Raw genomic sequence first — 15,200 nt, forward strand, 5'->3', positions numbered from 1 at the left:
ACTCATCCTGCCTTGAAGGATGCAGGGCAGGAGTGGGAGAGCAGAGGACTCGCTCTGGGGGGAGACAAGGGCAAAACAAGTGGAAATGGACTGAAGCAGCAAGAGGAAAATCCCCCTCATGGGCACTGGAGAGATGCATAATTCTGGCAGCCAAGCTCTTTCTCTGTCCTTGACAGGAACAGCAGAGGTTTTTATTTACCTCTGGGGTCATGTCCTTGTGATTCTGTTTGCTGGGTGGGTTGGGAAGTGGATCTGGAGAAGTTGGGAGGGAAGTGCTGGGGGGTGAGCAGGCTGGGACAGACTGAGAGAGGCTCCAGCTGCAATTGCCCCACCCTGAGCTGTCAGAGCACCCAGCACACACAGACCTGTGCCAGAGAGCTCCTGCCTTGCTGAGCCTGCAGACCAAACAAAACATGAGGAGAGGCTGTGCAGAAATCCTGTGCTCACGTTTGTGACTCTGCAGGTTTGGGGGGGACTGTCACTGCCACGACTGCTCTTCCTTTGGTGAGGATTAAGTCCCACTCTGAAGGTCACAAGTGATGTTCTCAGGATGTTAATGCACTTAATTGTGTTCTCCACAGGGTGTTCTTCTTTCATCTCCCCTACGAGTCCATCATGGAGCGCCTGTCCCAGCGGAGGACTGATCCTGTCACTGGGGAGAGGTGAGCACTCCTGGCTCATGTCTAACATTTTTCTGACTGCCAGGGAGATGAAAGCACCAAATCGGCTTCTTAGGAATCTAAGGAGCTCAGGAATGCTCTACTCCTGCTTAGGGATTCCTTAAAAGCAAAGTTAAAACTTTCATAGCTCCTGAAGCACCAGCCCACCTTCCTGCTGCAGCAGCTCCTCAGAACAGGGGCTTTTAAATCCTGGTGCCTGAAATCTACAGCAGCAAATAGCTCAGATCTAACATTTTAATGGTAACTCCATTGGTTGGGAAAATAACGCTGAGAGAAGATGTCTGAAACCTAGCCTAAATGCAGATGGTTTTCAGACATTCCCATGGGAATTTTGAAGGCTTCCCAGCTGGGGAAAATGGAAAACTTGCTGCATTTTACTTCCCAGGCTCCTGTGATGGTCCTGTCTGCTGGGAGGTATTAATGTGTTTCCTGCTCAGTAGAGCAAACTCCCTTTGAGTCACTGAGTCACTGTAAGGTTGGTTCATCTCACTGGTGTCACAACCCCTTGTCTCACCAGTGACCTTCAGCTCTCCTGCCTTCTCCACCCTTGATTTCCAGGGAACAAGTCACAAATAAATCTATCTTCCCAAATACCTGCTGGCGTTGGCATGTGTTCACAACTTCACTTGTGGCCTGGTTTTATGATTCCCCACATATAAATTTTAAACCCTCATTTTGCTTTTCTAAAGGCTGAGCGCATCCTGTTGCATCAAAGACAAATCCTGAACCCTCAAAGATTAAGGCCATAAAGAGTGGATTTGTCCCAGAGTGATGGATGATTATTCAGACATCTCACTCGAGGTGCAGCATTAACTTGTGACAGCAGCAGTGATTTGCTGTAACTGCTCTCTTTGCTTTAGTAATGAGAAATGTGGTTGTTCAGCAGAAAGGAGCAGGCTGAAGCAAATCATTCCCACATCTTTGCATTTCTTATCATTAGGATTAGGCTGTTCAGTATCTGCTCCAGTTCACACGCTTCCCTCTCCCACACTCTGGGGTTTGTTGCTCACAAATGCTCTGTGAATTGAATTCTTTCAGGTGCTGTGTCTAATCCTTGGCATGTGTAAAGCCTGCCCCTCTGGCTGCAGGGCAGGGGTGGCCTTCAGCTGTGCCCTACATGATTCCATGTGGAATGAACTCTGTGTCTGCATCCTTGGGTGCAGCTCTGCAGAGACACAGACTCTGCTCCCTCCTTGGTTTTGCATCCATCCCAAAATACTTCAGGAAATTTGTCTGTACAGGAAGAGGGATGAGCTGGTTTTGTGTTAGGGCAGTGGGGATATTTATTCAGAGTTAGGATTACCAATTCTAACAGGGAATTGAAACACTTGATTGCAAAGGAACTTTTAGAGATTGTTGGGAGCCTTGGGCAATGCAGGAACATCATCAGAATTCCTTTGGTGTCAGCTGAGCTAGGCTGTGGCACTGCTACAGGACTCTGAGGATGAAAATCCTCTTTTCTGCTGAAGTAACTGAGGGAAGCCACGACTGTGAATTGAGGGAAGCCAAATTCTGGCATTTGGAAAATCAAAAATAAACAAAACCTATCTCAGGTGAATTAACCTCTTTTTACCTTCTGCTACCACATAAAGTTGTTAGCAATTAAATGCATGGGAGCCTTAAACACAGTTTAAGTGGCAGGTCCCAACAGTGCTGGACACAGGGCTGTGTTTATGTTTAAGGTTAGGTTTTTTAGATGCTTTTTTAAAGGCAGGAATCAAAGATTACAAGTAAAAGATCTGGAAATGCTTCTGAGCCTGGAGCACTGGGTAATGTAATAGAAATGTCTCCTTATGTGGAGCAGATAAACACTACCAGTGTCACCTCCAGAGAAACCCTTGGCCTTTGAGGATCCAGGGTTCTTGAGGGCAGCAATGACAGATTACCTGCCCTGAAATTTCCAATCTTTGTTTTAAAACCCCAACCTGGAGCAGAGAGAGGGCAAGGGGCTGTGATAGATAAAAGCATGGAGCATCTGCAGAGGTGGCTGCTGTGTCCTCAGGCTGAGCTGAAACCGTGGCATTTCTCCTCCTCTCCAGATACCACACCACGTTCAGACCAGCTCCCACTCCAGAGATCCAGGCCCGGCTCAGGCAGAACCCCAAAGATGAGGAAGAAAATATTAAGAAGCGCCTGAACATCTATTACAGCAATGTCAAAGCCCTGGAGGATTTTTACCAAGATGCCTTTTATGTCAATGCTGATCAAGACCCTTATGTTATGTTTGAGTTCATAGAAAGCTGTATCATTAAACCCCTTCCGTGTAAAAAACACTAGAAGTTTATAATTAAAGGGATGATTTGTGGAGGAGTTGATTTTAAATTTTTTTCCGTATATATTTGCAGTCTGGTTGCTGAAGTGGCAGGTTATCACCAGGGAGGGGGAAGTCAGCCAAGCTGTGCTAAATCTGAAGCTCACCAAGGCTGAGTGAAGTACAGAGGGTAAGAAATTGGGCTTTAGGGGAAAGTTTTTTGGCTTTTGTTTCATGATGCAAGATATGAAACATCGTGGCTGGGGGAGTCCTGTGTTTAATTTAAATACTTTTTTTCTGTTTCTGAATAGTTTTGTCTTCACTGTGTAAGACCCATGAAGCCAATTTGGAGTATTAAAGCTGTTAGATATGTTTGTGTCTTAATTCTCCACCAAAACCACCCAGGCACTCCCTGCCTCCCTGTCCCTTCAAGCTAACCCTAAAGGAAAGAGAAAAACAAAGCTCCCAGCTCTGCAGCGAACTTTCTCCAGTGTTCGAGGTTGGGGGCAGAGGTTTTCACTCCCCTGGTAACTCAGATTGTTTAAAAAGTGCTGACAAACCCTCTGCACATGCAGTGGCCATCCCCATTCTGCTGGGCAGAAAGACTCAGAACAGCTGGAGAGGAAACCCAGAGCCATGGAAAACTGATTGCAGCTCCATCACTTCCAGAACCCAATCAAGGACATAACGAGCTGCAGGAGCAGGTGGGTCCCTAAATTCTCATTTCCTGGGGTAACAGCTCCCAGCCTGTGGCTGCTCTGGCTGAGCTGTGCCTGGGCATGTTGGTGTCCAGGGTTTCTGGTTTTTTTCCTTCTCTGGCTGGATATGGCAGCAATGAAAACTTTTTACCTGGAAAATCTCTGCTGAAATCCTGCTGGCTGTCTCAGACTCTGGCTGTGGAAACACACACCCATAATGCCTGTAAGAAAGGGGAGTGATCTGTGCTGTGGTCAGAGAACTGGGTTGGATGCCTCTGTTGTGTCTCCCTCTGTTTCTCCCCTGTGTGTGAGCATGAATTCCCCCTGCCAGGGCATGGGGAGGTGTTTCAGGTTCCTCCTGGAATCCTCAGGGAAGGTGCAGGCAGAGAGAACAGGCTTTTGGGTTTCGGTGACTCCTCTGGTCCTGTTGCTGTCAATAGATTTGGGTCTTTGTTGTTGTCTTTGGTTCTGTGTGTCTAAATCTACATGGAGAAATGAAAAATGTACAGGCCAAATTTCCTTCTTGCTCCTGTAGTGTAACTTCAGGTGGAAAGACCCTGCTTGTCCAGGTGGCAATGGGGATATTGTGTTATTTTGTGAGAATTTAAAGTCAGAATTTTCGATACTTTTCGAGGGGAGGGGTGTTGATGGATGGGAATTGGACTTTCTAGCCTTGAGGGCAGCTCTGAAAGTCTCAGAATAAATATCTTTGAAACCTAAGAAAGCCAAATCCAAGCAATCTGAGTCCCTGGTGCCTCTTGAGCTGAGAAATTCCAGCCTGTAGCACCAGGCAGAGGCTGCTCCCGGGCACAGGGGCCAGCCACAAACCCTTGTGTTCAGCTGGGCAAGGACATCTTTAACAGCCCTACCTGTTACAAATGTGCTGGTTGGTGACTGCTTGGGCAGCTGGGTTTTCTGCCATTGCTATGAAGATGTGTTGCAGCATTCATGCATAATTGGGAGCCCTTCTATTAATAATACATGGGAAGCTCATCTTGCTAATATCACCTTCATCTGAGCGTTCCTACTAAATATTTTGATAGATGAAATGGGTAGAGAATGTATTTAAATACTGTTTGTACTGCAGCTAGGGTACAAAAGGGACAGTGCATCTTTAATTAGACAGGTACATCTGCTTAATTAATTTAGCTGTAAAGCCCTTTTTCCTCTTCATTCTTTCATCTATATGCGGATGCTATATTAGTTCCGCTCCGCTGGTTCCATAGAAACTGAGAAAAAGAGCTCAGTCTCATTGAGATGCACTTGGCATGTCTGGGTAGGAGTCTCAGGTCAGTGGTCAACCCCCAAGGGTTTGCAGCAGGCCTGAAGTGCAGAACGTCAGGGTTAGCAGAACATGCTAATACTCATGTAGAACTCTCCCTCAGAAACAACTAAAACAATTGACATTCATTTAATTACTGTAAACGAAACAGCCCCTGCATGACTTTGCATAGTAAAGCCTGTTAATACCAAAAAGGTTCAGTGGGTGGAAGGAGGAATTAGGCTTTTATAATTGGAATGCAACACTTGAAAACCAATTTGGTAACTAGGCGTGATTTTATTAGCATCTTATTCTGGCAAAACAAATGTTGAGCAATGAGAAAAACAAGGTGAAGAGGAGGTGGTAGGAACACAGCAGGGATCAGACGTTACTGATTGTACAGCTTTGCCCTGGTCTGGAATGGACATCTTCCATCACTCTGCTTCCCAGAGACACTTTGTGGAGAGGGCTGCCTGGAGCTTGTGCTGTACCCTGTAAATCATACTGTTAATTGTGTAGTTTAGCAACAAGGTCGGTTTGTCCAACTGTTCCACAAAGTTTGGTGTCCACCAGCTCCAGACACCAGATCCTTCAGTGGTGGAAGGGCACCCCTCCTCCAGCAGCACCTCTGCAGGGCCTCCCTGTAGCTCTCCAAGGATTTCCCTGCTCTCACCTTTCTCTGTGAGGCTTGGATGCTGCTCAGGGAATGGAGTTCACCCCAACCTGCTCTGTGGTGAGGGCTCTGAGGAGCTGGAATGGCTCGTCCTCCTCCTCTCTCCCAAAGAATATTTATTGTCTTTATGTATGCACTGACAACCATAGTATTTCCTCTCTAGAAATACACAATAGGATTAAGAGGATGAGGAAATACCAAAGGAAAGGGTGGCTGAGTGATGAAGTTCCAGAGCCGTAAGTGAATTGAGGTAAAAGGCAGCAATGAGGTCCCTCACCACCAATCCCAGAGCAGGGGGTGTAATTTGGAGACACAAGGCTGAGTCCTTGTGACCCCAAACTTCCTCCTTAATTCCAAGAATGGCATCTAGCACCAAGGCACTAAGACACTGTACAGTCCAGAGCTGTTCCACTTATCCATCCAACTTGGATTAGCCAAGGGGGATTTCTTCATCCCAGTGGCGGAGGGCTGAACTCCCAGTGTGATAACAGCGTAAGCAGCAAATCTTAAATGCTGTCAGAAGCTCCTCCTCAAGGAAAATGACACCTTAGCTCTGGACAAACAGGATCTTTGCCTGTTAATTCTCAGCTGCAAGTATCATAATCCTTTAAAAAAAAAAAAAAAAAAAAAAAAAAAAGCATCAGGAACTTCAGGAACCTTCAGTCTGCTGGAATGTTGCTCTCCCTCTGGAGATGAGGGTCCTTGAACAGCCAGAGTGCTCACCACCAGTGAAGCAGTTGACATCTTCCAAGTATTCACTTGTTTGAAGTATCCTGTAAAACTTGGACAAAAACTTATGGCGATAAACTCCAGTTCTGTGGGATTTGTTCTTTGAACAGTTCAGTTGGTGTCTCTAAACAGACTGGGCCTTGATAGGAGATGTGTTATTTTGAGGAGGCAACTCTGATAATGGCAAAATAACACTAGGGTCTGGCAGCAGGTGCTCAGTCCTTGCTCCCCTTGCCTGTGAGGTGACAACAAGGTTTGATCAGGACAAGAGCAGGACCAACCACTGCGTGCCCAGAACTGCCCCTCACAAGTCTGAGGCATAAAAAGATTCCTGGAGCAGCCTCAGTGCTCGCTGGGCAGCCAAACCCAATCAGGTCAGCACCAGGGGTTAAATGTTACTGAGTGAGGTGGGCTCTGCTATTCTGGCTAAAAATGCACTTAGGGACAAGTGCTGGTTTACACAAAAATGAAATCCCAATTCCTCTGTACCTGTTGTGAACAGGTCAGGGTGAAGAGTGAAAGCTTTTTGCTAAAGGACCTCCACTGGCAGACAAAGACAACATTGTTGGCTTTAAAAATCCATTTTCCCAGAAGTCTGAAAGCAGGTTAAATAAACTGGCAATGGCAGACTATCTAGTGCCTTGAAAAACAGGGAAAATAAACATTAATGCTGCAATGTTAATGTGAGGTGTGCTAGAGCTTCTCCATGGTAAAGCATTAAAACTCAGTCCAGGGAAATTCAAGAGAACTGCCAGAAATGATCAGCAACAACCAATCTAATCTGTTATCATGTGAACCTTTGGGTCAGCCAGACTTAAACATTTCAGTAGATCAGGATATTTTTATGGTGTCTAAGCCACGGCCAAAGAAATGTTCTTTGACTTCTTCTGAAAGCACTGGGACAGGGTTCTGCAGGGCTCCCTCCCCTTCTCCACAGGCAGGAGAATTTCTAAACTGGACCATTTACTGATGAGCTGTCACAGCTGCCAGGGCAAGGACTTGCAGCTTCCATTTAAAATGCCTTCTCAACCACCACGAATAAATCTCTACTCAGCTCACATGAAAAGGGATGTTCTGTTCCCCCAAGCCCCACCAGCACTGGGAAGTTTTGTCCCAGGTACCAGAGCTGGCCCCAAACTCCACACACATTGGGTATCGAGGTTACTCCTTGTTTTACTGGATACCAACACGAGCTACATTTCCCTTCTCTGCAGACACACTGAAGTAATTTCAATTTTCAATGCACAGCAATAAAAAACTAAATGTTTCTTTAATACAATTATGGTATCACTTCCAAGGATATTTACAAACAAGGCTAATTATTTTACAGATGAATGTGCTTCTGCTGTTTTCTAGGCTACTATAGTAATGTTCTTCTCAGTCAATGCATGATCATGCTTAATGCATGAGACACTCAGCAGAAGGACAGCTGACTTCTTTAATGTTTGCTGGAAAAAACATTGCTCCTATTAAAGGTGAAGGAACATTAACAAAAGATGCATAGTCATTGACTCGAGGAAACAAGCACCAATCACACATGCACTGTTGGGAGACTGATACTGTCAGCACAATTCCATGATTTCTCAACAGCTGTAGAGCACTTCCCACACAGTGGAAGTGTCAGGAATCACAGACAGGGCGACACCTCTGCGATTGGTACTCTGCAGAATGGAAATACACAAACTCAGGATTATTTGACAGCATGGATTGAAGTGAACAAGACAAACTGTACCAAGTAACCACACACATTTGGGAGGTATTATTCCTTTAACACTGCATAGGAGGTTGAAAAGGATTCTGCTCTCTGTAAAAACAGATGGCAAAACCAGATGTTTTTTTCTGATAGAACAATTAGAAGGCAAAATAAACTTCTAGACTCAGCAACTTGAGATGCTTGAGATGCTTGAGGGGCTTTCTACAAGAACCTGGAGTTACAGGATAAAGGGGAACGGTTTCAAAAGGGTTAGATGGGATATTAGAAACAAATCCTTCCCTGTGAGGGTGGGGAGGCCCTGGCACAGGGTGCCCAGAGCAGCTGTGGCTGTCCCTGGATCCCTGGAAGTGCCCAAGGCCAGGCTGGACAGGGCTGGGAGCACCCTGGGACAGTGGAAGGTGTCCCTGCCCATGGCAGGGGTGGAATGAGATGAGCTTTATGGTCCCTCCCAACCCAAACCACTCTGGGATACAGAGACCTTCACCAGCCTCCTTGGCCCTACCCACAGCGTGTCAGCCATGGTGGGGTTGGGTTTGGGGTGTTCTGTTTGTTTGGGGTTTTTTACTGAGCTATTATGAAAGGAAAAACTGTTAACTGGGAGTGATTATTTGCGTGTCAGATTTGTCTAAAATTCAACTGCTGTATGAGGGAGACTCAATTTAATTGACAGTAGTGTTAATTAAAAAGTAACTGAGTTTCTATGGAAAAGAGGAATCCTTTTGGTAGAGGGTTAAGTGAAACCAAAAGCAAATACATTGGCAAGAGCTGGGAAGGAGTTAGAACTTAGTTCAGAAAAAGAAAGTGGGGCAAAAGACTTAAGAGCATTGGAAATTTTATATATATGTATATATATTAGTGTTTAAGCTAATTGCTATTAGTTTAATAATTATTATTATATTTTAAAATTATCCTTATTGATCCCAGGCAGCCAATATCACTGACTGAAACACTGTTACATTTCTGAGGCAATTACTCTCCTAGACTTTCAGTCAAATTCATTAATGGCCAAATTCTCTCATATGGCTGTAACTGGCATCTGCCTCTCTGGGCAAGACACTGGAACCATGGATTATTTGGAGAGTTCCACGTTCTACAGCAAATGCCAGGGTGGTTAAAAAGCAAAGGAGAGCACTGCAAGCTGGAGCCTTCTCTACCCACCAAGACCATTCAAGAGGCAGCTCTGCTGTTCCCATCCCAGCTTTTGGGAATTGACACCGCGGTCAGGCACAAAGGACAATTCCCTGTGCTCAACCCTCCAGTTCCTTGTCAGTGTCCAGCTGCTGAGGCTTCCTTGGGTGCATTTCCAAACAGCTTTAAACTGGTTCTTCCAGGTGTATTCTGGAGCATGGAATGGGCTCTGGATTTCAGGATTTGGTAGAACCTGTGATGTTCTATGTACAGGGCTGTGGACAAGGTGTTCTCCCTCCAGCAGTCTGTGTTCCTGTCTCTGTATCCTCCCAGGCTGAAGGGAGCTTATGCAGTAGAGAAAATACTTTCAGTCTTGACACAGCTTTTCTCTAGAAGACAGGAGAATCACAGAAGGTGCAAGGTCCCTGCAATAACCTCTTGATCCATTCAGGATCTGCAAGTAAGAAAACAAGTTGTTTAAAGCTGGAGGTAGAGCTGAACAGAGAATGACACCTGAGATGCACAAACTCAACAGGAATCCTGGACAGTTTGTATCTATTCACATGCAGGAGTGTGAGAATTCAGTGAAATCCAACTCTGTTTTGCCCTGAAATTTCAAGTAATGCCAGTTTAAATTCCACCTCAGCAGGGGACAAAATTAAGTGAAACACTCCATGCTTTATCCTTACATGCTCATAGCTATATAGGGAAAAAATGTAAAGGAGCACCATGGCCCAACTGCAGTGTTCTCATTTTCTAAACTGAAATTAGATCCCTCACATAACACAGGCCTTGGTTCCTGTTTCTTTATCCCTCTTGCAGAACTGGATGCTGATATACTCAACTTGAATATCAAACTAACTGCTGGAGCATTCCAGCACAGATTATGTGTTTACCCAGATTTCATTAAAATGTGGGATTTATACCTCAATTTCTACAGTTATTAATTTGCAATTAACACATCACTAATTCCAGGACACTGTGAAATGCAGAGCTTCACATGGGAACTGCCTAAAAGAGTAAAGTCAGTGAAACTAATTCAAGCCATTTTGTAGATAAAAGTTTAAAAGCCCCAATCCTGGAACATTTTACCTTCTGGGGTTGGGTGCCGTGCAATGCTGTCGTGAAGCAAACACCTCCTGTACACCAAACTCTGGCAGGACTGGTAGGTTAGAAAGCACCTGTGAAAGGACAAGCAGTTTTATCAAGAGGTTTGGGGTTTATTGATTCATGACCTGCTCCTGTGCCCTGACTGGAGTTCAGGTTCTCTTCACAATTTGCTTTCTGAGAGTAAAGGCAGTAATGAACCACACTAAAGATGAAAATTATTAATTTATTAATTCAGGTAAACTTCCCAAGTGTACCAAATTGCATATGGACACAAAAATGAAAGATCAAAAATCAACATATCATTGGCAAAAAATTCTAGCATACAGTAGAGGAGTTGAAAAGCTTGAGGCCCTACTGCACAGGGAAGACCCAGGGTGTCATTAAGGCCACAACTATTTACCCAAAGTAGCACACAAAACCTGTTAAGCACAGCTTTTCTCTGTGACAAACAAGTGACTTGCCACAGCTCCAGGGATAATCTCCATGTACCTGCCACACTGGTACAGGAAGATTAAATTTTCTAAATGTTCCAGAGTTTGTCTGACTTCTCAATGTGCCTGTTCTCAATCATTTCTTGTTAAACTGCTTTTGTTTTCAAATGCTGAAAGAGCTTGAACAAACCCTCCTTCAAGTGGTCTTCCAAAGGATGACTTGTCCTCGATTTTCCCTTGCCTGCTTTCTTCCTGACCCCTTATTTCCCCAAAAAAAGACATGCTCAAAAGCATTTTATTATAAAAACATTGTCCTGCTAAGAGAACCAAATCCAACCTCCAGTGCCCTGGCTCTTATGGAAGAGGACAGAAAAAAAACTGCAGCATGGATAAGATGCTTCATGCCTTTCCACTCCAGTGCTAACAAGTGGTTTAGTGGGCCCCTGAAGTACGTTTGAATTATCCAGAGGGGACAAGCTCTGGATGACTGAGCCCCTTACCTGAGCCAAATGTGGCCGTTGGAGCAGACGGCCTGTTTGCGGTCGGTGAAGGGCAGGATCTCCTTGCACAAACTGCAGTGCTCGGGGAAGGTCTGCTTGTTCATCTTCTTCAGGATGTGCCCAATCAGCACCTGGAACACACAGGAGGCACTCGGTGACACAGCCCAGGGTGGGAACACCTCAGTGTGCTTTCAGAGTGACACAGAATAAGCTGAATCCCAAAAAATCGAAGTGTAAGAAGTACAGTGTATTGGTAAGTATTCATTTATTCTCCTTTTGTTCTAAAGATTTCTGTCCCACACTAAAGGGATACAGACCTTAAAAACAGTAATTCCTTGCAAATTTTAAAAGTGTTGAAAGAACTGGTATCACACCACTGACCATAACAACAATGCTTTCCCTCATGCCTATCACAGTGGATGTGCTAAAAAAAATTCCTGTTCAGAAATTACCTGGATGTCTTCAGCAGTCATCTGGGAGTACAACATTTATAGCAGAACATTTATGTGATCAAATTTGTCTGTGACATTTCAATAGATATAAACCACATCCCAGGGACCTTTAAAGTGTGACAGCAAACTGAATAGATAAAATACAATTTAGAAGTTGCTTTTCATCACTATAGAAAAGAAACAAGATTCTTCTAAGATAAGAAAAGCAACCTCTCAAACTTTCAATTCATAGTATCTGGATGCCAGAACAACCCAGCAGTTGTGCCAGAGCACTTTCCTAGTGAGTTACTGATGGCCACACTTGGCTGTGATGCCAGCAGGGAGAACACCACACTACACCAGAGGAAATACATCTAAAGTTGAGTTATGTAAAGATGATGGATTAAATAAACTCAGTAATGAAAACAAACGTCCCTCAACCAGTTCATGTTCTAAACCCACTGACAACAGCACAATAACCCCAGTCCTCTCCCCTGTTCTGCAAAAACTCAGGCATCTTTATTCTCTATTGTACCTGATCCAAATTTCAACATCTGTATTTACATTCCCTCCTATTTCACAATATCAAGAAAGGACAATTTAAGCTGAATGCTCTACAGAATCTGACTGGCAAGGATGACGTGACCACAGCTCTCTTTCCCAGCCCAGCTGTATTTTCAGGAGGGGGGACAAGGAAGTGACAGTGACACAGAATCCCCCGAGCAGAGGCGCCACTTACTCGTGCTGTTCTGTCATCGTAGCCATCATCAGACATTAAGAAGTCACAGACTCCTCTGGTGGGAATGCTGGTGTTCTCTGTAATCCACGTGTGCAGGTAAACTTCTCCCAACACCCGTTTCATGTGTTCTCGTGTCAAGTGCATTTCTACGGCCTCAATCTGTGCCTGTATTTCAAGAAGCTTTTCTACCATTGGCTCACGGCCTCCAGTGTCACCTGACTGATGGAGAGAATCCTCTGCAGTGTCATCAATGTCCACACCTTTGCCTGTGTCCCTCAGGCTCTGCTTGCTGGCTTGTTTCGAAGTTCCTTCCTCTTGATCATCTTCAGTGCTGCCCATCCCAGGGGAATCTGATATCAAGATTTTGGCATCCTCGTGTGAAGGTCTCCACGTGACCTCTGAGGGGGCTTTCTGCATCGACTGGTACAAAATCCTCAAGAGAAACAACTTAAACCTCCAGAAGTAAGTGGAACCACAGGTCTCTATCTTTTTATCCAGTGCTTCCTGTAAGAACTGAGGAATGTGCTTATCCTTCAAGATTTTCCAGCGTACAAGATCCGTCAAGTCCACTTGCCGGAAAAGGTTCTGAACAGAAGATTCCAAGAGCTGTGCAGCTGCCTCCTCAAAAGTCTTGAGGGTGACAAACTGAACTTGGTAGTTTTTGTTGACCGGGTGCAGCCCGTTGGCCATGCCCTCGGTGGTGATGACCGCCAGGTACGCCCCGCACGGGCTGACGGCGATTCCGTGAGTCCTGACACAGCCAAACACCTCCGAGAGCTTTATCAGCTGGTGCTCAAACTTTAAAGCAACGTCTGTGAATATGGGGATGAGCTGCCTGACCTTGCCATCGCTGGAGCAGGTGTACACCGTGCCGTTCTGCTTGTCCGCAGTCATGGAGACAATGGGCAAGGAGTGGAGCCCTGTCACGTGGGAATTGTGGACGTTCAGCCCGGCTTTGGATATCAGCAGGAGGCACCAGAACACGTAAGGGCCTCTCGCAGCCACCACCAGGCTGCAGCTGCATTTCTGGTAGGGGTGGTAGAGAGGGATGCATTTGATGCTGTGCACGGGCAGCTGGTCCATCTCCTGCCACAAGACCACGGGCTGCCTCAGCGTGAAGTAGCCTTTGACCGCCTTGAGGTTGACGGGGATGATCTTCACCGGGCCGTAGGCGCTCCCCACGATCAGCCCGCTCATCTTCCGGTTGTTGTGCTCGTACTCCCACCAGGACAACACGCTGGGGGAGCTTATTCCCGACTCGATGGTATTGCAGGAAGTGATGGATTCCTTCCCCAGGAAGGGCAGCTGGAACTGCCACACGGCGATGTTGCCGTTCTCGAAGAGCACGGCCAGGAGCACGCTGCCCACGTCCCGGCACTCGTTGTTGTGCTTGACCTGCTGGGTGGTGCAGATGCCCGACCACTCCATGCGCACCGGGGCCTGCATGCTGTGCCGCCGCTGGAACTCCGGGAAGTCGCCCAGCTCCCCGCAGGGAGTGTCGGCCTTACACAGTTTGTAACTGGCCTCGAACAGGCGCTCGCCGTAGAGCTCGGTCAGGTCCACCAGCTGCACCCACTGCAGCCGGTTGAGGTTGGCGTGGATGGTCAGGCGGTTGTCCATGGTCAGCGCTGCCAGCAGGCACCTCCCGTTGGCGTCACAGCCCAGAGGGGACCAGCTGGAATATTTGAAGCCCCGCATGGGTGTCAGGGACTTCCCCTCGGGATTGAACACTCGGTCCAGCATAAACGTCTGGCTGACGGTGGGATCCACTGAGCTGGCGAATTTCTCCTTACACTCAGCCACCTCCTTCTTCGGGCCAACCTAAAATAGAACAAAAAGAACCTTTAAAGCAATTGTACAGGAAGACTTTCCTGGAATTAATTCCCTCTTAAAACACAGCATCCCTAATCACAACCAACACTACACTGGTTAATTGATGTCACTCCTAAAGACTTCAGCTTCATTAATGCCCTGAATTTGCATAGTTTTGACTCTCAGCTACTGAGTTTTTGTCTGCTAAATCAAAGAGCCTGTTTTCATACTTTTGTTCTTTTAAAGATACCTGGCATAATATGTAAATACTCAGTATCTCAACTCCATTCCATATTCTCAGCGTTGCTTTGGAAAATAAAATCAGATCCACAACACCAAAAGTATTATTTAATAAGATATTCACCCACGTCTGCCATCTCCATAAAACGTCAGATGTTCCCCTGAAGGCCAGAGAAATCCCTGCTACAAAAATCCTTCAGCTTAGGTGGCAAAACAAAGGAAGATTCCTACTTAAAATTGCATTGAAATAACTGTACAGGAGCTCAAGTGATTCTCAGAAAAACTGGAGAACTTCAGAATCCCTGGACATCACTGGGATATGGTTTTCTCTCTCCTGTGCTTTTAAAATGAGAGCCTGCAGCAAGTTCTGGGCAGGACAGGGGCAGCTCCCCAAGAGGGGGATCAGAATCCCAGGATGGGTCAGGCTGGAAGGGACCACAGTGGGGAAGACTCTGGACTCCAGAGACTCCAGTGCAAATCTGTGGATTCTGCACAGAAAAGTTCTCCTCGTGTTCAGGTGCAGCTCTGTGTCTATCAGTTTATGCTCATTTTTATTGTCTTATTGCTTGGCATCATCGTGAAAAAACACAGAATGATTAAAGCTGGAAAAGCCTCTGAGATCATCGAGCCCAGCCAGTGACCGATCCCCACCTTGTCACGCAGCCCTGAGCGCCACGTCCAGTCCTTCCCTGAACACCTCCGAGGCCGGTGGCTCCACCGCCTCCCTGGGCAGCCCATCCCGAAGTCTCATCACCCTTCCTGCGAGCCAAGTCCTCCCGATGTCCAACCTGAACCTCCCCCTT

General features: G+C 46.1%; 2 protein-coding genes across 2 annotated transcripts in view; one reads left to right on the plus strand and one right to left on the minus strand.

Annotated features, from left to right (window-relative positions):
* Positions 1-2,990, plus strand: part of AK8 (adenylate kinase 8) — a 66,403-nt gene extending 63,413 nt beyond the window's left edge. The window contains exons 12-13 of the mRNA XM_053996207.1: positions 582-662; positions 2,720-2,990. Of these exons, the coding sequence (XP_053852182.1) occupies positions 582-662; positions 2,720-2,957 (319 nt within the window). The 3' untranslated portion in view covers positions 2,958-2,990. The remainder of the gene's footprint in view (positions 1-581; positions 663-2,719) is intronic.
* Positions 2,991-7,543: 4,553 nt separating this feature from the next.
* Positions 7,544-15,079, minus strand: GTF3C4 (general transcription factor IIIC subunit 4). Its single transcript, XM_053996206.1, has 5 exons — positions 15,049-15,079; positions 12,346-14,166; positions 11,176-11,306; positions 10,227-10,315; positions 7,544-9,588 (listed from the first exon to the last, which is right to left on the minus strand). Exons 2-5 carry the CDS (start codon positions 14,086-14,088, stop codon positions 9,524-9,526), a joined length of 2,028 nt encoding a protein of 675 aa, XP_053852181.1. The 5' UTR covers positions 14,089-14,166; positions 15,049-15,079; the 3' UTR covers positions 7,544-9,523.
* Between the last annotated feature and the right edge of the window lie 121 nt (positions 15,080-15,200).

Source organism: Vidua macroura, chromosome 21 (assembly GCF_024509145.1).
Source record: "Vidua macroura isolate BioBank_ID:100142 chromosome 21, ASM2450914v1, whole genome shotgun sequence".
NCBI classification, from domain to species: domain Eukaryota; kingdom Metazoa; phylum Chordata; class Aves; order Passeriformes; family Viduidae; genus Vidua; species Vidua macroura.

Excerpts from the sequence above, each read along its gene's own strand:
- GTF3C4 (XM_053996206.1), bottom strand. The coding sequence starts at position 14,088 with ATGCTGGACCGAGTGTTCAATCCCGAGGGGAAGTCCCTGACACCCATG. Across the intron at positions 10,316-11,175 it reads AACGGCCACATTTGGCTCAG|GTGCTTTCTAACCTACCAGT; the intron begins GTAAGGGGCTCA and ends GTCCTTTCACAG. Across the intron at positions 9,589-10,226 it reads ACGGCACCCAACCCCAGAAG|ATCCTGAATGGATCAAGAGG; the intron begins GTAAAATGTTCC and ends TCTTACTTGCAG.